The sequence below is a fragment of the Crassostrea angulata genome, chromosome 10 (genome assembly GCF_025612915.1).
Source record: "Crassostrea angulata isolate pt1a10 chromosome 10, ASM2561291v2, whole genome shotgun sequence".
Taxonomy (NCBI): Eukaryota; Metazoa; Mollusca; class Bivalvia; order Ostreida; family Ostreidae; genus Magallana; species Magallana angulata.
Window position 1 is genome coordinate 42,409,571 of NC_069120.1, and position 25,024 is coordinate 42,434,594.

Sequence of the window (25,024 nt, forward strand, 5' to 3'; positions counted from 1 at the left end):
GACCTTGACCTTTGACCTCTTAGGACTGGTGTGTTATAAGTATCTGCAACATCTATCATATCAGATTCATTCATAGGTACGGATAGCTCTTTCAAACACAAATTCACCCCCCCCTTTTTATTTTTAGGTTTGACCTTGACGTTAAAGGACTGATGCGTTACAAGTATATTTAACATATACATTTCAGATTCATTTATATGTGCAATAAGCTCTTTAAAACAACCAACACACACCCCCCCCTTATTTTTAGGTTTGACCTTGACCTTTGACCTTGACCTTTGACCTGACCTTGCCCTTTGACCTCTTAGAACTTATGAGTAATAAGTGTATGCAACATATATATCAGATTCAGTTATATGAACAATTTGCCCCCCCCCCCTTCTTTTATACAAGAATTGAATTCTTATATGAAGATGACCCTCGATATTTGAACTTGAAATTTAATATTCCTTTTTAAAATAAAACCTAAAAAAGCGTTACAACCGTTTGTCAGAATTTTTTAAAAAGGTGAAAAACTGCCTGCCATTTGACTCCAGACCGCGTTTTAGACAACGCCTCCAAATAAAAATTCCAGCTCCAGTAAAACTCTGTAGAACTCGGCGAAAATTCATGGGACTGTTCCTCACACCTGAATCTAATTGCCTGCCAAATTTCAAACGAAATAAACCCTATTGAAGAAAGTTATCCACCTCAGCGGCATCGAACCATCGTCCCGAGAAACGAAATTTCAACGCTTCGATATTTGTATCTAATAAATTCATGCTCAAATTTCACTGAAAATCTGTGTTTACATTTCTATCAGCAACCTGTGACGACTTGTGTTGAAGGGGAAAATCTATAAGCCCGTGATCTGAAACAACCGGAAGCCCGTGAAGTCAAGTACACACAAATCGCATACGTCATTCAATGTACTTTCTCTTTTAAATAGCAGCCGCGTTCTCGATATAAACATTGTATCTGTAAAGCTTAAGCGAGACGTTATTGCGATGACATAACTTATTGACAGATACAGTTGCAGTTTTTGTATAGTAAGAGAAGACGAAAAGTTCATTCGAGGTTGGGTTTCGTCAGAAGAAATTCTTCAGCAAGTCATCGAAGCGCATTCAATATGTAAACACAGGATGACAACGTGTTTCAGGGTATGTATTAGGCCTAATTAAGATTTTCAAAATCCGATATGCTGACAATAATAATTATATTTGCTTAATTTTATTGTGTATTTTTTATCACTACTTCCAAAAACAAACTACGGTAGCCAAATTACATGACCAGATGACGGCCGGTGTACTTACAGTAGCTTATATACATTATTTAAAATGTGTTGCTTTCTAAACCAGCCAGTTAACTTATTTCTTCCGTTAATGTTATTATTCGAATGAACAAATCATTACATAATATTTTAAGTGGTTGCATGGAGAAAAAAACTTCATATGTAGTGTACCGTAGAATTTATAAAAAAAAAATGAATGAAATGTTATATTTTGCAGATGTAATATGAGTACACACACACATACACAAACACACGTATATATTCGACTTCATCGACACTCTAAACTAGATATAAGGCCCATGACTCATCGACACTCTGAACAGTACTTAAAATATGAAGCCCGTGAGCTCATTGACACTCTATATAATATAAGATATGAGGCCCGTGAACTCATCGACACTCTATATAATATAAGATATAAGGCCCGTGAACTCATCGACACTCTATATAATATACATGTAAGATATGAGGCCCGTGAACTCATCGACACTCTATTTAATAAAAGATATGAGGCCCGTGAACTCATCAACACTCTATATAATATAAGATATGAGGCCCTTGAACTCATCGACACTCTATATAATATACGATATAAGGCCCGTGAACTCATTGACACTCTATATAATATAAGAAATAAGGCCCCTGAACTCATCGACACTCTGTATAATACAAGATGTAAGGCCATGAACTCATCGACACTCTATATAATATAAGATATAAGGCCCGTGAACTCATCGACACTCTGTATGGTACAAGATATAAGGCCCTTGAACTCATCGACACTTTATATAGTACAAGATATAAGACCCGTGAACTCATTGACACTCTATATAGTACAAGATATGAGGCCCGTAAACTCGTGCACATTCTGTATAGCACAAGATATGAGGCCCGTGAACTCATCGACACCCTATATGGTACAAGATATGAGGCCCGTGAACTCATCGACACTCTGTATAGTACAAGATATGAGGCCCGTGAACTCATCAACACCCTATATGGTACAAGATATGAGGCCCGTGAACTCATCAACACCCTATATGGTACAAGATATGAGGCCCGTGAACTCATCAACACCCTATATGGTACAAGATATGAGGCCCGTGAACTCATCAACACCCTATATGGTACAAGATATGAGGCCCGTGAACTCATCAACACTCTATATGGTACAAAATATAAGGCCCTTGCACTCATCGACACTCTATGTAATATAAGATATAAGGCCCGTGAACTCATCGACACATATATGGTACAAGATATGAGGCCCGTGAACTCATCGACACTCTGTATAGTACAAGATATGAGGCCCGTGAACTCATCAACACCCTATATGGTACAATATATGAGGCCCGTGAACTCATCAACACCTATATATGGTACAAGATATGAGTCCCGTGAACTCATCAACACTCTATATGGTACAAGATATGAGGCCTGTGAACTCATCGACACTCTATATTATACAAGATATAAGGCCCTTGCACTCATCGACACTCTATGTAATATAAGATATAAGGCCTGTGAACTCATCGACACCTATATATGGTACAAGATATGAGGCCCGTGAACTCATAGACACTCTGTATAGTACAAGATATGAGGCCCCTGAACTCTTCTACACCGTATATATTACAAGATATGAGGCCCGTGAACTCATCAACACTCTATATAGTACTAGAAATGAGGCCCGTGAACTCATCGACACTCTGTATAGTACAAGATATGAGCCCCGTGAACTCATCGACACTCTGTTTATAGTACAAGATATGAGGCCCGTGAACTTATTGACACTCTGTGTAGAACAAGATATGAGGCCTGAGAACTCATCGACACCCTATATAGTACAAGATATGAGGCCCGTCAACTCATCACCATCCTATGTAGTACAAGATATGAGGCTTGTGACTTCATTAATAATCTATATGGTATTAAGATATGAGGCCCGTTACTTTATCTACACTCTGAACAATTATAATACTGGATATGAGGCCTCATGTGGCTTCAGAAATATTCTACACAGTACTAGATATGAGGCCAGTGAACTCATTACCACTCTATTTACTGGTAGTTCCTGAGATATGAGGCCTGTGAACTCAGTAACACTCTACAATAAAGCACGGTTATAGCGAACACGCTTATAATGACTAATTATTGCTTAATTACAGCAAAGGGATTTTCATTCCTAATCATTTCTCTGTATATAGTTTCAGAATTCACCATCTTACATGTAATTATGACCAATTCATTTTAGAATTGGAGGCAATATTTTTTTTTGTAGAATTATAAACTAATACTGGTTTTTTCTTTCTTTTATTCCAGGTCAATATAGCTCTTAGTATAAATTCAAAGATCCGTAAAAGAACATTCTGGAGAAGCTGTTCAATTGAAAGAGTATTCAATGTACCGTAAGTACATATGTATATGAGCTATGAAATATTAGCTATTGGTAAATTGCCTTAAGGAAGGAGTCTTTTTATTATCAAACATACTTCTTATAATAAGAAATGCATGAAATTTTGACACAGTCAAACGGATCATATTACTTAAAGATTCTATCAGTTTAATTAAATTTGACCTTTTTGTTTTCGGATAAAAGTCAGGTCAAGGTCACTACCTTTTTCCTCAACGTAAAGAGTGATAAAAATAAGTGTAGCTCTTTATAGTTCTGTAGACATTTGTTTAAGATTTGAAGATTCAAATCTTCAATGAAATCATAGACCATGAGAGTGTCTATCAGCTTATACTACTAAATTGGAATAAATATTTATACTAAAATTGATATTGCTTAGCCCGGATTTCCTCTAATTTTCTTAAATTTTGAAGAAATTTTGATTATTTTTTTATGCTTCCAATAATAAAATATTTCTAATTTTTATGTATTATGAAGACTTTATATAAAGATATAAATTGACAGACAAGCTAATATATTGACCGTTTCATAAGAGAGAAAAACTGATTTTAGTGATTTTTTTACAAGAATCAATGTATAGAATGGGCGCATTAAAAAGCTTATAAAAATATTATTTGATAGGCAAATCATATTTTAAAAACATATTCTGAAACCCAAGTATCATATTATTAGTTCACATTAGTAAAAAAAAATCCAACATTATTGTTATTGTTTTTAAAATGCTAAAACAGACTCATTATATATATATATAATCTGCAGCAATTCTGAATTGCGCAACATGTGATATTTTCCTACGCCAAAAATATAGTCCTTGTTCCATTCTAAACATTGATTACATTTTTCTATGCCAAGTTGTATGATAGTAAAAAAGAAAGAAAAATATACTATTTTAATTTCCTTTCATCTTGATTTAATGAACAATTAATCAAATTTACGTTTGACAAGTCGAAAACCAGAAAAGACTCCTTCCTTAAATTACTTCTGCTTTTTATGCCATCAAATTTCAAGGGCTCATATTACCAGTATAATAAGTTGTTAGTCAGGCTTGACATTTGAATTATTTCTACTATTTATCTAAAAAATTACACCTTTTCTTTATAATCATTTGCTCAATTGTTTTATTAACTATGTACACTGTTTTAATTCATTATTAGGGTTTCTCTCTGCGGGCGCCCTATAGTGATCAGTCTGTTTGTCCATCCGTCTGTCCGTCTATCTGTCTGTCTGAGATCTCTTGTCGGGAGCATATCCTCTTTGCCCTTGGCGCAATCTGGCTTATACTTTATCCACAGAGTGCCTTTGGTGAAAGGGTGTGCAGTGACCTTGAATAAAGTTTGTAGGTCATGGGTCAAGGTCACATTGAACCAAGCAAAAATCTTTTTTCAGGACATATACTTTAAAAACAAAAAAATATGGCACGCTATAAATTTTTGCACCTTTATTGCAACTGCTTCTCAGCACTAAAATTTATCATGCCCCAATGGTTTTCCATATGTATTCATTTTTTAATGTCTCAAAACAATTACTTCAGTCAATTTTTTACTACTGAATATGTACCCTACCCTTCTGTAATTTTGGACGGTCGATTCTGTTTGTTTATACAATCGTTAATGTTAAGTGGTAATCAAATCAGTTCTGCAAATTAAATAATAATGGATGGACCAATTCAATTTTATTGCTTATTAGTACATGTACCTATCATAAGCTCCTTCCAAAATTGGCTTGAATTCTCCCTTTAATTGTCACTTTATTTTAGTGCTTCGAGGTGAAAATGTGATCAAGATAGGCGATCATCAACGCTGACAATACACAATTGATTGATATCTTGCTTTGATCGGCTGATATAAATAAAACTTTACCCCTGTGTGTTTTTCTAGAAAATCATAACGAAATCATGACCTGAACAATTCTAGGGCCTCACAAAGGGTTTAAAGTTTTATGTAGGTTTATGTAGGTATATATAGGTAGGTATATGTAGGTATATAGAGCAATGTTGCCCATGGGCGTTTTGTTTTCTATCAACTGACTTTTGAATTGGGACAAAAGCAATTTGTCTCTATCAACATTTTGCAGTATTACTTGTGGACGTGAGTTAGATATCAAAGGCAATGTGTTTACGTGCTTGAGCGAACACAAAATTAAATCCAGGCGTTGTTCAAACAAAACATTTTTTCTTTTGAAATAAGTTTGTGCTAAAAATTATTTGCGCCAATGTATAAGCACTTGTGTTTGCACTAAAGTACATATGTCCCAAATTTTCTTGTTTTACAATTACTGTATCTGCTCTCCATAAAGCCCACTTTGGTTCATACTTTAGATAAACAGAGCTTTTGAGTAAAGGTTGTGCTGTGACCTTGAACCAAATTCAAGGTCAAGTGTGAAGGTCATAACAGTATTAAATGAAAAATCCTTTTCCGGAGCATATCTTCTCTCACTTTGGTCCAATCTGGTCCATACCTCACCCACTGAGTGCCTTTGATTAAAGGGTATGCAAAAACCTTGAATGTTGTTTGTAAGTCAAATGTCAAGGTCATATTGGATCACACAAAATTCCTGTTTAAGAGCCTCTATACTCTCCACCTAGCCCCATTTTGCTCATAAGTTTGGTTTATACTTCACATAAACAAAGCTTTTTGGTTAATGGTTTGCATTGACTTTGAAGCAAGTCAACGTGAAGGTCATAGCAAAATTCTTTATAATCAGTTTTAGACCATAGGTTATTTCCTATTTGCTTGAACTTTCTCAGGTTAAACAAAAATGCCTGGTTGTAAGGGGTAATAAGATTGAATTAGAAGGTCTATGTCAGCTGGAAAATTTCTGAGTCATAGGTCAAGGTCATAGCAAAATTCTCTGAAATGCTTTTCATCCTTTAGTCCATTATTTAAATAGGGCCCTTTGAGATGGTTACCATTTCAATGTTGTCTAGTTCGTAGATTATTTCCAGAATTGGCATGCACTATTTGACCCATGTTTTAATGAAGGAGTTCATAGTTCTTTGTGTCTATCTCAAAACAGGACTGCCATTTGAAGAAACAGACAAACAGGAATATCTATCAAGAGGATAAAGAAGAATAAATAAATTTGATCTGTGTTCTGTGCACTTGATTCAAGATTGGCAGTCTGAATGGCCAAGTTTGAAAATAATTATTGCAATATATCTAAAGAAATTATTTTGTGAAAAATGCTACTTAATATCTACATGTTAGCAGGGTAACACAGTAAAGTGAGTTGTATATAATGACAATTTAATAATTATTAATAATTGTTAATCTTCGATGTATATGTATTATATCATATAGGTCTCTGGAGCAATTTTTCTCTAACCTGAGCCAAAGTCTCAAGCTTTTCTAATCATGATTTGTCCGTTTTCTGTCATTGTTCTTGTTGTTGTCATTAACTTTCCACATTTTCATCTTCTTACCCAGAACAACTGGGCAAGTCTAACCAAACTTGGCCCAAATCATCACTGGGTAAAGAGGACTAGATGTTTTTTTTCAAATGAAGGGTCCATGCCCTCTTAAAATTTGTTGGTATTTTTCAAAATTCTTCTCAGACACCATTTGGCCAGAAAAGCTCAAATATGTGTGGAAGCATAATATTTACTGTGAAAGAAATTTCCAGAGCTTACTTCCATGTAACACAGCTAAAGTGAAAAAGAAATCAATTTTTGGAGCACTTCCTCTGATGACTGAAAGTTTATCGGTTCAAACAAACCATGTTAAACATATATATCTACATATATGTACATAATTCTACCTTTCCACAACAATTTGTTGTTTAAGTATCTGCAAAATCTGAGAAAAAGAGAAAAATCTTCTAACAAATACAATTACAAAAAAATTTGATATTTACCATTATTATTATTATTACTTTATATGCTATTTGAATCTATTTGAATTTGGCACTGTAGTGTTGATTTGATCAGTTATGGCTTTTGTTGCTCAGGTGAGCGATGTGGCCCCTTGGCCTTTTGCCTCTTCAGCAGTACAATAAACTTGTTGAAAAAAGTTTGTATAGTATATGTATATATGTATTGTTTCGTAAGACTTATGCCCTGTATGATAATGTAAACTTTTCTAAAATGCATATCTTATAAAATGGATTTCAGTACACTAGTTTAAGGTTAAGGCCCCTTTCCAATCTACGATATTGTATTTAGTTCAGTTCATCAATGTAACTTAAATAAACATAAATAATAAAACTTGCTTCATTATTGTTTAAATCTTGTTTTAATAATAAGAGTGCTACTAAATTCATGAGCCTTATATCTCGTACTAAATAAGAGTGTGGGTGAGTTCACGGGCCTCATATCTTGTTCTATATATAGAGTGTCTATGAGTTCACGGGCCTCATATCAAGTACTAAATAAAATGTTACTGAGTTCACGGGCCTCGTATCAAGTACTATACAGGGTGTCAATGAGTTCACAGCCTCCATATCTAGTACTATATGGAGTGTCAATGAGTTCATGGGCCTCATATCTTGTTATTTATAAAGTGTTGATGAGTTCATGGGCCTCATATTAAGTATTAAATAGGGTGTTACCGATTTCACGGGCCTCATATCTTGTACTATATAGGGTGGGGATGAGTTCATGGACCTCATATCTTGTACTATATAGGGTGTGGATGAGTTCACGGGCCTCATATCTTGTATAATATAGGGTGTCGCTGAGTTCACGGGCCTCATATCTTGTACTATATAGGGTGTCGATGAGTTCACGGGCCTCATATCTTGTACTATATAGAGTGTCGATGAGTTCACGGGCCTCATATCTTGTACTATATAGGGTGGGGATGAGTTCACGGGCCTCATATCTGGTACAATATAGGGTGTCGATGAGATCACGGGCCTCATATCTTGTACTATATAGAGTGTCGATGAGTTCACGGGCCTCATATCTAGTATAATCTAGAGTGTCTATGAGTTCACGGGCCTAATTTCTTGTACTTTATAGAATGTCGATGAGTTCACGGGCTTCATATCTTGTATAATATAGAGTGTCGATGAGTTCACAGGCCTCATATCTTGTAGAATACAGAGTGTTGATGAGTCACGGGCCTCATATGTAGTATAATATAGAGTGTTACTGAGTTCACCGGCCTCATATCTGGTATAATATAGAGTGTCGATGAGTTCACGGGCCTCATATCTTGTACTTTATGGAGTGTCGATGAGTTCACGGGCCTCATATCTTGTATAATATAGGGTGTCGCTGAGTTCACGGACTTCATATCTTGTATAATATAGATTGTCAATGAGTTCACGGGCCTCAGAACTTGTACTATATAGGGTGGGGATGAGATCACGGGCCTCATATCTGGTACAATATAGGGTGTTGATGAGATCACGGGCCTCATATCTTGTACTATATAGAGTGTCGATGAGTTCACGGGCCTCATATCTAGTATAATTTAGAGTGTCTATGAGTTCACGGGCCTAATATCTTGTACTTTATAGAGTGTCGATGAGTTCACGGGCTTCATATCTTGTACAATATAGAGTGTCGATGAGTTCAAGGGCCTCATATCTTGTACTTTATAGAGAGTCGATGAGTTCACGGACTTCATATCTTGTATAATATAGGGTGTCAATGAGTTCACGGGCCTCATATCTTGTACTATATAGGGTGGGGATGAGTTCACGGGCCTCATATCTGGTACAATATAGGGTGTCGATGAGATCACGGGCCTCATATCTTGTACTATATAGAGTGTCGATGAGTTCACGGGCCTCATATCTAGTATAATCTAGAGTGTCGATGAGTTCACGGGCTTCATATCTTGTATAATATAGAGTGTCGATGAGTTCAAGGGCCTCATATCTTGTACTTTATAGAGAGTCGATGAGTTCACGGACTTCATATCTTGTATAATATAGATTGTCAATGAGTTCACGGGCCTCATATCTTGTACTATATAGGGTGGGGATGAGTTCACGGGCCTCATATCTGGTACAATATAGGGTGTCGATGAGATCACGGGCCTCATATCTTGTACTATATAGAGTGTCGATGAGTTCACGGGCCTCATATCTAGTATAATCTAGAGTGTCTATGAGTTCACGGGCCTAATTTCTTGTACTTTATAGAGTGTCGATGAGTTCACGGGCTTCATATCTTGTACAATATAGAGTGTCGATGAGTTCAAGGGCCTCATATCTTGTACTTTATAGAGAGTCGATGAGTTCACGGACTTCATATCTTGTATAATATAGGGTGTCAATGAGTTCACGGGCCTCATATCTTGTACTATATAGGGTGGGGATGAGGTCACGGGCCTCATATCTGGTACAATATAGGGTGTCGATGAGATCACGGGCCTCATATCTTGTACTATATAGAGTGTCGATGAGTTCACGGGCCTCATATCTAGTATAATCTAGAGTGTCGATGAGTTCACGGGCTTCATATCTTGTATAATATAGAGTGTCGATGAGTTCAAGGGCCTCATATCTTGTACTTTATAGAGAGTCGATGAGTTCACGGACTTCATATCTTGTATAATATAAATTGTCAATGAGTTCACGGGCCTCATATCTTGTACTATATAGGGTGGGGATGAGTTCACGGGCCTCATATCTGGTACAATATAGGGTGTCGATGAGATCACGGGCCTCATATCTTGTACTATATAGAGTGTCGATGAGTTCACGGGCCTCATATCTAGTATAATCTAGAGTGTCTATGAGTTCACGGGCCTAATTTCTTGTACTTTATAGAGTGTCGATGAGTTCACGGGCTTCATATCTTGTATAATATAAAGTGTCGATGAGTTCACAGGCTTCATATCTTGTAGAATACAGAGTGTTGATGAGTCACGGGCCTCATATGTAGTATAATATAGAGTGTTACTGAGTTCACCGGCCTCATATCTGGTATAATATAGAGTGTCGATGAGTTCACGTGCCTCATATCTTGTACTTTATGGAGTGTCGATGAGTTCACGGGCCTCATATCTTGTATAATATAGGGTGTCGCTGAGTTCACGGACTTCATATCTTGTGACATATAGAATGTCAATGAGTTCACGGGCCTCATATCTTGTACTATATAGGGTGGGGATGAGTTCACGGGCCTCATATCTGGTACAATATAGGGTGTTGATGAGATCACGGGCCTCATATCTTGTACTATATTGTGCTGTCCTGGAGACAGTAGTATAACCTTTATTGTGTAAGGTAAAAAGCTGAAAGAATACAAAAAACAATTACAGCAATGTGACAATAGAGTAGAAATAAAATGAATTATGACAGGAACAGTGTTCCATACTTTTTTTTTTAGAACAAATAGGGGAGGTTTGTAAATAATACAAATTTCCTAACAAATTTCTCGCTAAATTACTTATAGATATTAGTTAAATCACTTACAAAATATAGAAGACAGAATTATGAGTAAATCTTTCCTAAATTGCAATAATTAAAAGTTGACTGTCAACCACATGTAGTACATGTGTATAAAACATCGAACAGTTATTTTGCAGAAATTAGAAATCATGCATAAAAAAGGTTGCATCAGAAGATAGCCTACATTCATATCTAATCATTTACACAATGCATAAGACAAATAAACATTTAACTTACACTGTGGTAGGCCACAATTGCCTCGAACTACAAACAACGATCAGCAAACATGGCTGACGAGACTTTCCTAACAAGGGCAATAACTCCAACAAATGAAAAGAAAGATAACTCTTAAAAAACAAAGGCAACACACTCCCCGCCTGATGTTACAAACATCACTATGCAATAATTCAAATCAACTGAGTTTCAAATATACAAACAGCACAAAGTTAATGCAAAACAGTTCATTCATTTTGGATCAAAACGACCAGTTCGGTTACAGGTCGGACAAACGTTGTGGAGTGTCCGTCGCGATACACTACACAAATTTCTGCTTTGCGTACTCGTCCATCAGTGCTCGGGAACACTCTGACGACTCTTCCAAGGGGCCACGAGTTACGGGTCACCGAATTGTCTTTTAGCAAGATCACATCTCCAATGACCAAGTTCCGCTTTTCTTGTTTCCATTTCCTGTAATTTTGCAATGTCTGAAGGTACTGGGTTCTCCATCTTTTCCAAAAGGTGTCAGCCAAATGTTGCACTCTCCTCCACTGGGAACGTAAGAGGTCCTTACCATCGGTGGGTATATAATCAACTGTATTGTCTGGTTTATGAGTCAGGATTAACGAAGGACTCAAAGGAAGAGGATCCTCAGGATCGGTCGACACCGGTACCAACGGACGACTGTTCACGATGGCCGATGCTTCTGCAAGAAACGTGGTAAGTATTTCATGCGTCAAACTTCCTGGTGGTATTTCCAACAGCATGGAATCAAGGACGCGCCTGGTCACTCCAATGAGGCGTTCCCATACACCTCCAAAATGAGAGGAGTGAGGTGGATTGAATAGCCATACAACTCCACTTTTGTACAGATACTCTTTCACGGGTCCATCCTCAACATTTACCGCGTTGATGTGAAGATCATCCGTGGCGCCAACGAAATTTGTCCCCCTGTCAGAGCGTATCTGCTTGACTTTACCTCTGATGGCAACAAAGCGTTTGAAGGCATTAATAAATGATGACGAGGACATCTCCTCAACGACCTCAATATGTATTCCTCTGCTAACCATGCATGTAAAGAGAATGGCCCATCTTTTGGCATTAGCAGCCCCACCTCTTGTCTTCCTGGTTACTACTTCCCAGGGGCCAAACGTATCTAGGCCGACATACGTGAATGGTGGACCTGGCTCGAGACGGTCAGGGGGTAAATTTGCCATCTTCTGATATGCAAACTTTACACGCAGTTTTCTACATTTCACGCAATTGTAGATAATGGACGATATCAAGCGTTTGCTGCCTGTAATCCAGTAGCCAGCATTCCTAATGGTTCCAGCGGTAATGTGTCTCCCCTGGTGTTGTGCTAAATCATGGAAATGTCTGGTAAGGAGTGTGGCTATGTGATGCTTTCCTGGGATCACAATAGGATTTATCTCAGCTTGTGGCAATATGTTACTCCTATTCAAACGTCCTCCCACTCTGAGAATGTCATCTGAGTCAAGGAAAACTCCTAAACACAACAAGGAGCTCGTGCAAGGTAAGGCTTTGCCTTGCTTTAGATAGTAAATTTCCTCTCTATAAGCCTCTTGTTGAACGGTCTTGATGATCAGTTTTTCTGATTCTTGATATGCTTCAACGGTTCTCGATTTTGTGCAATAATGCCAACCCTTGCACTCGTTGTGGCCACAAAATGATCTGATGATGTGTTGAAGGAATGCAAATGTCCGTATGAGTATCGTCCAGTTTGAAAACTTGGAGAATCTGTGGGATCCTAGCAATTGCACAGATGAGATGGTTTTCATGCAGATAATGGGTCTGATTTCCTTATCACTCTCAGGATTCACAATGTCAAAGTCTTGCTCTTTGCCTTTGCCTTGTTTAAGCAGGTAAGTGGGACCTTTCAGCCAAGAGCTGTCCTTTAATTGATGAGTCGGCAGCGGCCTAGTGGCTGCATCGGCCGGGTTGTCTTCAGTTGGTACAAAGGCCCATTGCTCTGGCTTTGTAAATTTCCGAATGTACGATATGCGGTTGGCTACATAGGTATAAAACCTACGAGTAGTGTTAAATATGTATCCCAACACTACTTTGCTATCTGAGTAAAATTTGAAGTCTTGGATTGGTAGAGACAAGTGGTCTGCAATAGAGCATGCAATTTCTACTGCTAGCACAGCAGCACACATCTCCAGTCTCGGAATTGAATGTCCATGAGTAGGAGCAAGTTTTGCCTTTCCTAACACAAATCCGAGATGGCTTTCATTATCTGAGGAGGTTATCTTCATATAACCAACTGCCGCAATGGCGAGTTCTGAAGCGTCGCAAAATACATGGATGGATTTGTCCTTACACAGTTGCAGGGACTCAGGTGAGTAGTTCCGTGAGATGTGTAGGTTCTCTAAGTGAGATAAAGAGTCTCTCCACTGTGTCCAAGTATTTAGCTGGTCTAAGGGTAATGGATCATCCCAGTGTATGGTGCCAAGAACCAGGTTCCTCAGAATGCTTTTTCCTTCTATGATGACGGGCGCTGCGAATCCTAGGGGATCGAATATACTGTTTATGCATGACAGTACGCCTCTTCTGGTGAACGGTTTGTCTTGCATCATAACCTCAAAGAAGAAGGCGTCAGTTTCCAAGTTCCAGTTGAGGCCCAAACTGCGTTGACTTGGAAGCAGGTCAATTCCGAATTCTAAGTCCTTCATATCCTTTGCAAGATCTTCTGGGGGGAAGGCGCTTAAGACCTCTGACTGATTTGATGCAATCTTGTGCAATCGCAAGCCGCCTTCTGACATCAAAGCTTTCTGCGTCCTCTTCATGAGATCAATTGCCTCTGATGGGGCAGGTACAGAGACAAGACCATCGTCTACATAGAAATTGTTCACAACAAAGTCTGTCACATCTTTACCGAATGTAGACTCTGCCATCAGTGCAGCTCTACGGAGTCCGTACGTGGCAACTGCCGGGGAGGGTCGGTTGCCAAAAACATGTACCGTCATACGATACTCTGTCAGAGGCTGATCTGGGTCATTATCTCGAAACCAGAAAAATCGCAAAAAGTTGCGATGGTCCTCCCGCACTTTGAAGCAATAAAACATCTGTTGTATGTCGCCCATAATAGCAACAGCTTCTTGACGAAATCTCATCAAAACTCCTAACAGGCTGTTGGTGAGATCAGGGCCAGTAAGAAGGACGTCATTGAGAGATATTCCACCATACTTAGCAGAGGAGTCGAAAACTGCTCTCAGCTGGTTTGGTTTCTTTGGATGATATATACCAAATATAGGCAAGTACCAGCATTCATCCGTCTGTGTCAGAGGTGGCGCAATCTCTGCATGGCGATTCTTTATCAGTCCATCCATGAAGGTAAGGAAGTGTTCCTTCTTCACTGCATCCCTCCGTAGACTAGCTTCTAGTGCTTTGGCTCTTTTTAGAGCACTGTCCCTGTTGTTTGGCAGTTTACTATGTGGCTGTCGAAATGGGAGTGGAGCTGTCCAATGCCCATTCTCGCTCTTTTGAAATTCCTGGTCCATTATCTTGAGAAATGTCAAGTCGTCCACAGACATACCTGGTTTCTCATCATCTTGTGTTCTTTGGAAAACATTCCTACCAAAATCTTCATTGTCATACAATGATGGGGGTTTTCCAGTTTCCATGCCATACGTCACATAGTTCAGGTTTTCTCGTATCTTGAACTCATTCGTACATGGTGGAAGTAAGGATACACGGCCCGATCCCAGTAAATGAGTCTTGTAGGTTGTAACCTGTGTAGGTGCATGAGTCTTGCCAAGGCATGTCTCACCAATTATGGTCCACCCCAGATGTAGTTTCTGTCCATAGGGTTGATTGCCTTGTCCAATACGCTGATCAAGTACATGGTGCGCTTCTATCAAATCTCTTCCAAGTAGTAACAAGATGTCAGCATCCGGATCTAGTGGAGGTATTAGCTTTGCTATGTCGGCCAGATGACTGTAATGTAAAGCCACTTCCGGTGTAGGGATCTCATCCCGTGCACAAGGAACCTGCTGACATTCGATGAGGGCTGGAAGGTTCAGGACACATCCACCGCCATATGCCTCCGCAACAAATCCTTCTGCCTTCCTTCCAAAGGTCTGTATAGTGCCTCCACAAGATGAAAGTGTATAGGTTATTGCTTCACTTCCACATTCGAAATAGGTAAAGAATCTGGGGCTTGCAAGTGAGCGGTTTGATTGATCGTCTATGACCGCATACATATTGACTGCTAACTGAGGTTCTCCTTGAGGATACACACGCACGAGCACAGTTTTGGAGCAAGACTTGCCTCCAAACTGCTTTCTGCAAATCTGCGTACATGCAGAGTTGACATCTAATGAATTCTGCGACTCCCCGCCATAGTGTCTCCTACTCTGAGTCTCCACATGAAGTGCTGTTGGATGGGTTGAACTGTCACAATCCTCACACTTGACTGCTGCTCGACAATCACGCATCTTGTGGGAACGAGAGTCACAGCAATGGAAACATATATTATTCTCTTTTAAGAACTTCCTTCTCTCTTCTAATGACTTCTGCTTGAACCCCTTGCACTTGTTCAATGTATGAAAGGTGTTGTGTAAGGGGCACTTCCGGTCTGAGGAATTTTCTCTTCTGGGTTGTGCAACCTCTGTTTTCCTTGAAGAAACATTCAACACTCTGTCTCGCTGGTTTCTCACTTGTCTGTCTCCTCTCGTGTCAACACCATAGGAAAATGATGGGTTGTTCTTAATCCTTGACTGCTCACGAATAAATTCTGCGAACACCTTAAACGGTGGGAATGGTACATCATTCACTGCCATATGCTTCACGGCTACCGAAGTCCATTTTCCTTGCAAATCGTTAGGTAGTTTCTTGACTATCGGAGTGATACCAGTCGAGCAATCGAAATATGACAGAAGCCAAGAGTATCGCGTGTCCTCCTTTGCAGCCTCAATTTCATCCAAAATGTCGGACAGATCATAAAGACGATTAACATCCTTGTTGGTTAGCATCGGAAAGGAATCTCAGGCTTGTCATTAAAGTTTGTCAAACGAGATAACAATAAGTCTTTCTTTAACAAGTATCTTGTGAAGTCCGATGTAACAGAAGTTGATGGTGTTTCAGTCTCTGGAGACACATGTGGATGTTGGGTCTTCGCCACTCGTGGTTCAAATGGAGGAGCTCGAACATTCAATGAAGGTTCTTGAAATGTAGGCTCCGGCTGATTTGAACCTGAAGCTGGTGAAATGTTTTCCACATAAGCCGTCGTACGGTCTTCTGTAGCTTCCTGTTCTAAGCTTCTAAGGGCTGACTTCATGGAATCACCATCCTCTCCTTCTTCTAATACACTGGCTTCTGTTTCCAGTTCTAACGTTTCTTTTTTCAAGTTCAGCAAAGTCATTTCAGTGTTTATGTAAGCACTTTCCTTTTCTGTGATTGCGTGTTGTAGGGTCAGCTCCGCCTGCTTTCGTTCTAACTTTGCCTGCTCTTCAGCGAACTTAAGTGAGGCTTTGAGAGCCTTTGCTTTCGCTCTCTTTTTGGTTGCGATTGAACTCAAACTGTTTCTGGAGGATGTAGATGTTGTCGAGACGTGAGACACACTGTCTTTGATCTGTTGATCCTGTATAGACAGAGCAAGTTTCCTCATGGCTGAATCTATGGATATCCGATAGCCCCTCAATGTTGCACTGAACCGCTCCATTTCTTTGTTACTTTGATCCGAATGACATCTGTTTAAAAAATCTAAATAACTAGTGCTCAAAGATTCTACTTCTGCCACATGTCTTTTTGTCTCTTCATGCAGATTCAACAGATCTTCCACTCGAGATGATTTACTATCTTCTATTTCCTTAATTGTGTCCTGAATGGCACACCATACCTTCTTTATTTTCTTGAGATGTGTATTACAAGATGCTTCAAATTGTTCTACACCCTTTTTGGTCATGAAAATGCTTCGTTTCAAATCTCCTGAAGCTGCCTGCTCTATCTCCTTCTCCGCAGAATTGGGTTCCGTGGTAGTACTCATGGTTATGACTTATGATGAAGGCGTCTTGGCCAGTTGTAGTCTTTTTACTGTGCTGTCCTGGAGACAGTAGTATAACCTTTATTGTGTAAGGTAAAAAGCTGAAAGAATACAAAAAACAATTACAGCAATGTGACAATAGAGTAGAAATAAAATGAATTATGACAGGAACACTGTTCCATACTTTTTTTTAAGAACAAATAGGGGAGGTTTGTAAATAATACAAATTTCCTAACAAATTTCTCGCTAAATTACTTATAGATATTAGTTAAATCACTTACAAAATATAGAAGACAGAATTATGAGTAAATCTTTCCTAAATTGCAATAATTAAAAGTTGACTGTCAACCACGTGTAGTACATGTGTATAAAACATCGAACAGTTATTTTGCAGAAATTAGAAATCATGCATAAAAAAGGTTGCATCAGAAGATAGCCTACATTCATATCTAATCATTTACACAATGCATAAGACAAATAAACATTTAACTTACACTGTGGTAGGCCACAATTGCCTCGAACTACAAACAACGATCAGCAAACATGGCTGACGAGACTTTCCTAACAAGGGCAATAACTCCAACAAATGAAAAGAAAGATAACTCTTAAAAAACAAAGGCAACACATATATAGAGTGTCGATGAGTTCACGGGCCTCATATCTAGTATAATTTAGAGTGTCTATGAGTTCACGGGCCTAATATCTTGTACTTTATAGAGTGTCGATGAGTTCACGGGCTTCATATCTTGTACAATATAGAGTGTCGATGAGTTCAAGGGCCTCATATCTTGTACTTTATAGAGAGTCGATGAGTTCACGGACTTCATATCTTGTATAATATAGATTGTCAATGAGTTCACGGGCCTCATATCTTGTACTATATAGGGTGGGGATGAGTTCACGGGCCTCATATCTGGTACAATATAGGGTGTCGATGAGATCACGGGCCTCATATCTTGTACTTTATAGAGTGTCGATGAGTTCACGGGCCTCATATCTAGTATAATCTAGAGTGTCGATGAGTTCACGGGCTTCATATCTTGTATAATATAGAGTGTCGATGAGTTCAAGGGCCTCATATCTTGTACTTTATAGAGAGTCGATGAGTTCACGGACTTCATATCTTGTATAATATAGATTGTCAATGAGTTCACGGGCCTCATATCTTGTACTATATAGGGTGGGGATGAGTTCACGGGCCTCATATCTGGTACAATATAGGGTGTCGATGAGATCACGGGCCTCATATCTTGTACTATATAGAGTGTCGATGAGTTCACGGGCCTAATTTCTTGTACTTTATAGAGTGTCGATGAGTTCACGGGCTTCATATCTTGTATAATATAGAGTGTCGATGAGTTCACAGGCTTCATATCTTGTAGAATACAGAGTGTTGATGAGTCACGGGCCTCATATGTAGTATAATATAGAGTGTTACTGAGTTCACCGGCCTCATATCTGGTATAATATAGAGTGTCGATGAGTTCACGTGCCTCATATCTTGTACTTTATGGAGTGTCGATGAGTTCACGGGCCTCATATCTTGTATAATATAGGGTGTCGATGAGTTCACGGGCCTCATATCTTGTACTTTATAGAGTGTCGATGAGTTCACGAGCCTCATATCTGGCATAATATAGAGTGTCGATGAGATCACGAGCCTCATATCTAGTATAATATAGAGTTTCAATAAGTTCCCAGGCCTTATATCTTGTACTATATAGAGTGTTACTAAGTACACGGGCCTCATATCTAGTACAATATAGAGTGTCGATGAGTTCATGGGCCTTATATCTTGTACAATATAGAGTGTTGATGAGTTCACGGACCTCATATGTAGTATAATATAGAGTGTTACTGAGGTCACCGGCCTCATATCTGGCATAATATAGTTTGTCGATGAGTTCACGAGCCTCATATCTAGTATAATATAGCGTGTGGATGAGTTCACGGGCCTCATATCTTGTACTATATAGAGTGTCGATGAGTTCACGGGCCTCATATCTAGTATTATATAGAGTGTTGATGAGTTCACGGGCCTCATATTTTGTACTATATAGGGTGTCAATAAGTTTATGGGCCTAGTATCTAGTTTAATATAGAGTGTAACTGAGTTCAAGGGCCTCATAGTCATATCTTATATAGAGTGTCGATGAGTTCACGGGCCTCATATCTTGTACTATATAGAGTGTCGATGAGTTCACGGGCCTCATATTTCGTATTTTATAGTCACTTGATACAAGTACTTTTTACAGTTTTAAAGTCAGGGGCAAACTTAATTTTATACTTTCATTTATAATATAAACAAGAAGCTACATAAACACATAATTTTTACGGAAAGAATGTTAGTTTAAAACATTCATATAAGAAATACACAAAAACGGCTTACGTATTCAAAACGTGTGTTTACAATCGAGTTCACGGGCTTTCTGCTATTGAGGTCACGGGCTTATAGACTCTCCCGTGTTGAAGTGCAACGAAAGATAACTCTTCCTTCCCAGACCCCGATTTTAGATGAATTTAATTTACATTTTCTTTCAGTTTGTTTATTTCCCGACTTGGCTGAAATACATGACTGGCCTTAATTCAGTTCCGATTTTCCGTACTTGTAATCCACGAATGCATGACAGTTAATAGATTTCTAAGCACGTGCACTTCAAATCACAAGGAGAATTCGCATCAGCTGAGTTCAAACAAATGTTCCCACACCTTCAAATACCCGCTGGCGACCAGAGTTTGACCTGGCCTGTTGATTTCTTAGTCGACGCTATCCGGCCACATTGTTTACAAGCGGCACTGATTTTTATTAATAAACTGGTGAACAAATACTGCCCTCCCAACCAATCGCTAAGCCCCTATCTATTCTAAAGGTTCCTCAGCGTCGGGTATCAATTTTAGATGGACAGAAGAACGCTTCATCTCTTCTTTCTATCATCATCCAAATTCACTACACAACTCAACAAATTTTACCTTCCATCAGATAGCAAGCGAAATAGCGCATTGGCAACACTCTCGCCTAGGAATCTAAGGGTACTCGGATCGATACCACTGTGCGGAACCAATTTTTTTTTTCCTTTTTTTGGCGTAAATTGATTTTTCTCTAATTACTCAATAATTATCAACATTTTCGGGAATTTTTTTTTTAATCATTTTGGAAGGTGGAAAGGCCTCTAATTGTTCCGTGAACAATTAGTCTACTAGTTTATTATTGTTGTATTTACCGAAAAGTATGCTACTTTTATAAAAAACAAAAGAGACATTATATTTTGTTAAGAATAGTTCTTCAATTCTATACCATATATCCTTAACTTCAGGGCATTCTGTGAATAAATGTTCTATTGTTTCAATGTTTAATTTACAGAAGTTACAAAGAGGAGAGTCTTAAAGCTTAATTTTATAGAGATAATTATTTGTAGGAACAATTCTATGCAATATTTGATATTGCATCCGTTGGAGTTTAGATTCAAGAGTAACTTTAAATGGAAGTTCAAAAATATTTCAAAAATATCAAATTCATTCATATCATTTCCTTTTTCTCTCCAATTTATTACAGAGGTAATTTGCTTTTTCTTTTCTCTAGTAAGTAAATTGTACATATCTTTACATCTTTTTTGTAAAACGCTTTTAGGGGCATTGGTATATATGGCTGAATCTTTTGCTTTACTTGCGTCATAATACATGTCCCTATATATTAAAAAATTGCATTCCTCAATCCTACATATTCTACATAATTAGTTTTTACATTTAAGTTAGTAATCGATTCAAAAGTTACGAAATTACAATTTGGATCAAAAAGGTTAATAATACAAATCGTTGTTTTAGAAATACAGATGCCTTGTTTATTTTAATTTTTGGATTATACTATATATGTTCAGATGGAATAAATTCTTTTATAGTTATCTGGCAATCAGTTGTTTCGGTCCAGTTGTGGAGTAATTCTTTCCAGAAACAATTTTGTATCCCTGACTGCAGTCTTGAATGATTGTATTTTTTTTAAATTTTGTGTATATCTGACCCCCAGAGATAACTGAATAAAGCTTTATCAGACTTTTGTATTAATTCATGGTTAGGGTTTGGTAAGGTTAAAATCAAATGATTCATTTTGGGTAAAATTAGAGTTTTTATAACAACACTTCTTCCAATTGGAGTGAATTTTGTTGATTTCCATTGTTTAATTGTTTGTTAATTTCCAAAAATTTACTTTCATAGTTAAGTTCTGGCATTTGAAATAAGTTAACTGAAAATTTAATTCCTAGCAGATCAAAAGTTGTATTATTCCAGATCAGTTTCCATCTCGAATTATAAAAAAAACTTTTGAGAATTTTTTTCTGCCTATCCAGACCATTTTTGTTTTCGTAAAGTTAATTCTTAGACCTGAAATACAATACTCGCAAAAATATCTAATTCTATAAGAATCCCATTTAAAGATTCTGGTTATCTAGTTTTGACAAGAGATGTATCATCTGCATATTGAGAGATTTTATATTTTTCTCCATCTATTGTTATTTCCTTAATACACTGTATCTTTGTTATTTCTTATTACAATTTCAAATATTTCAGCACATAATAAATTTAAATAGGGTGAAATTGTGTCACCCTGCCAACAGCCTCTTTGAGGTTTAAAATATTTTGAAGAGAATCTATTTTGTAAGACACATAAATTTATATCTTTACAAAATGTTTAACCCCAATCTTTGATAGGTTGACCAAAATTGAATATGTCAAGTGTCTGATAAATAAAATCCCATGATATCAAATCAAAAGCTTGTTTAAAATCATCATTAGCAGACCAGGTATGGAATTTCGTTCTGTATAGTTCATAATGACATATATAATCTAATGTTTTCACATATAAATCTCCCTTTTATAAAACCTGTTTAATTTACTTATTAATATGTCTAGAATTTTTTTAAAGCGTTCTGCAATACAACCTGAAGCTATTTCATATATGACATTAAGAGGACTAATAAGGCGCCAATTTTTCAATTTTTTTTTTAGGTTTTCCATTTTGTGGTATGCAAGTTATAATCCCTAATTGCATTAATTCCTTATAATTATTAACTGCTCTTGTAATAAGAGAGCTTATATATGTCCAGAAACTTGTTCAAAAACTTAAAAAATGCACATGTAAATCCATCAGGACCAGGAGTTTTGTCATTTTCATTTAAAAAAAAAAAAAAGAATTTCAGACTTGGATAATAGGCCTTCAATACTTTTAAACTCTGTATCGCTCAACTTTGGAAATTCAATTTTCTTTAATTTTGTAATATTTTCCTTTTTGTATAAGTTTTCATAAAACTTTTGTTTCATCTAAGATTTTAACTGGTCAGATACTTGTTCATCATCCTTAACCACTTGAGATATTTGCATACTTATGTAATTTCTTGCTGCAAGTGAAGTGAAATATTTAGAGGGTTTCTCTCCATCTTTTATCCATTTAATCTTTGCCCTAATACATTGAGCCTGCATCTTTTTCTTTCTAAAAGCCTCAAGCTCTGTTTGTTTATCGGTTAGCTCTTCTGTGGAATAATCTATTAAGTTTTGTTCTATATTTGATAATGTAGGGATTGAAAAAAGTTCAATGTCGTTGTCCGAGCAGTATGAGTTATGTACGCTTTTAAAAAATTCATTATCTTTTAAGTGTTTTTCAGTTTACTTTCTATAATACGATACATGTACTTTATATGCGTTTATTTACAAACACGGACATACTAGCAACTATCGAAAGACTCGCGTAACGCAATTTCAAAGGTCGTTTTATGCATCATTTTTTACATTGCATTTAAATCATTAACATAATATCCATTAGAAAATAAGGAATGTTATATTTTACTTCATTCCCGTATAGAATCAAGATTACGATGATTAAATTCTCACATGCCGTGTCGTCAAAATCGGGTATCTATTTTTATTATATCTCATTCAGTTTAGAACTTAGCGACAAACCAAATCTTCAAAGATCCGTAAGATTATAATTATCCTCGTCACTGTCTTTCGAAAATCAAGCTTCTTATGGAAACCTTGCAATATTCTTTTTCCTAGTGAAATCACTGAGTAAATGTGTGGTTTTCAGGTATTTCAGGTGCCAACCTTTTTAAACTTATCTCCTTTCAGTATTTACAGCTATATCCGTTGTAGGAGGGTACGCACCTGATGCCGGGATGGCAAGGGGACGGAAAACGCAACCCCATTTTTTTCTATTCTCTAAATCTTTCTCCGGCATTTTTGACATACAATTTGGTCAATGCACACGCTCTTTCCGAAGAATGTACTGCACTTACATTGCAAAACGTCCCCTTAAATAGTACCATTTCTCAAAGTTGTTTTTGAAAGGCAAACGCAGCAGTTTGTGCTGGGCATTATTATTTTTGTCGGTTTTTATTTTGCAAAATTCGTCCCCAGGGCTGGGTTCTCCTGAAAGTTTCTATATAAATTTACTCCTTTGAAAAAAACCCCTATCAAATATTTAAAAATATTTAGGAGCAGGTCGGTGATGTTGTCCGGAAAATCCATCTTCCCTGAAGGCCAATTTTTTGTGTTATTTGCAATAGACCCTTTGCAGGCAATGCTTTTGCTGAAGATGCATGTCATGTATCAGTGATAATAAATTTTGATATTTGGTAACTCATTACGGTTTTGCTGATTACCTTATTATTTTTATCTACAGGCCATTTTTCTATGAGGGGTGGGGTATTCTTTTGCATACTACTGGTGGTGCAGATTATGCCACAGCATTTGACATTGCCTCATGGCGCCTTTTAGGCTTACCAGTTGTAAGACTGGACTTGGTTATACTGTACAAGTGCTTATTTTGACGGTATGTTGTTAATTGTGAACATCTTTTCCCATGCAGGGTTCATATATTTGCATTTTTATGGATGCTTGACAAGGCTGTATATTGATTACTCGACTCACTTATTAAGCGGCCATGGTCCGTTCAGCCAATTTAAAGAATACAGTCTGACAGCTTTCTTCTTACTTTAAATACAGGATATATTGGCACTCCCTAATTGTAGCTTTCATCTTTGTTAACATTTTCTACTCAGCCTGGTACTTAATGTGTTAGAGGACTATTGATATCCAAATAAGCAATCAATGATTAAAAGCCGTGGACTTCATGCTACAAGGAATATACATCACATGTTTAAGCCTATTCTTTCTTGCATGTGTGAATCTTTCAACACTAACTACAGCTAACAAGAAGTCATACAGTATCGTCGCCATATTATTTGCGACCTGCTTGTTACAAAAGTGTACACCAAAACTCGAATATAAAAAATACGAATATAGCAAACTTACTAAGGAACTTTTATGTATTTCCCGACAAAATTCTATTATAAACCTATAGAAAATTACTGTATATAACGAACACGGTAATAGCGAATTTACCACTATAACGAAGTAATTTTAAGACCCACGCTGCAAAAATTTTGAGGTATTTTATCATCAAGTAATAAACATTTTCCATTACAAATTCATTGAAAATATATGAACTTTTAAGATGAATAACAATATAAAATACTGAAATTCATTTTTTTCACAGAAAATGAAAAGGGAAATTGAAAAGAAAGCCTATTTTGACATTTTTTGTAGGTTGTGGTGATATGCGTCAGCGGTTTATATATATTTATATATTCATATTCATATATATATGGTCGCTACCTTCATAACCCGCATAAATAATCAAAGAAAGCATTTTATTGCTTATCTTCACATCTTATTATTATTTTTTTTTTACAAATTAATAAAATGTATTCAAAATTGCTATTGATAATTG

At 37.2% G+C, this 25,024-nt stretch overlaps 1 protein-coding gene and 1 long non-coding RNA gene across 2 annotated transcripts; one reads left to right on the plus strand and one right to left on the minus strand.

Moving 5' to 3' along the window:
* The first annotated feature begins 832 nt into the window (after nucleotides 1-832).
* LOC128167133 (uncharacterized) lies at nucleotides 833-7,480 on the plus strand. The gene is made up of 3 exons (XR_008241218.1): nucleotides 833-1,139; nucleotides 3,593-3,678; nucleotides 6,699-7,480. It is a non-coding gene; the product is annotated as an uncharacterized LOC128167133 (long non-coding RNA).
* A 4,008-nt stretch (nucleotides 7,481-11,488) lies between these two features.
* Nucleotides 11,489-16,045, minus strand: LOC128165977 (uncharacterized). Its single transcript, XM_052830904.1, has one exon. It carries the CDS (start codon nucleotides 16,043-16,045, stop codon nucleotides 11,489-11,491), a length of 4,557 nt encoding a protein of 1,518 aa, XP_052686864.1.
* Nucleotides 16,046-25,024: the final 8,979 nt, after the last annotated feature.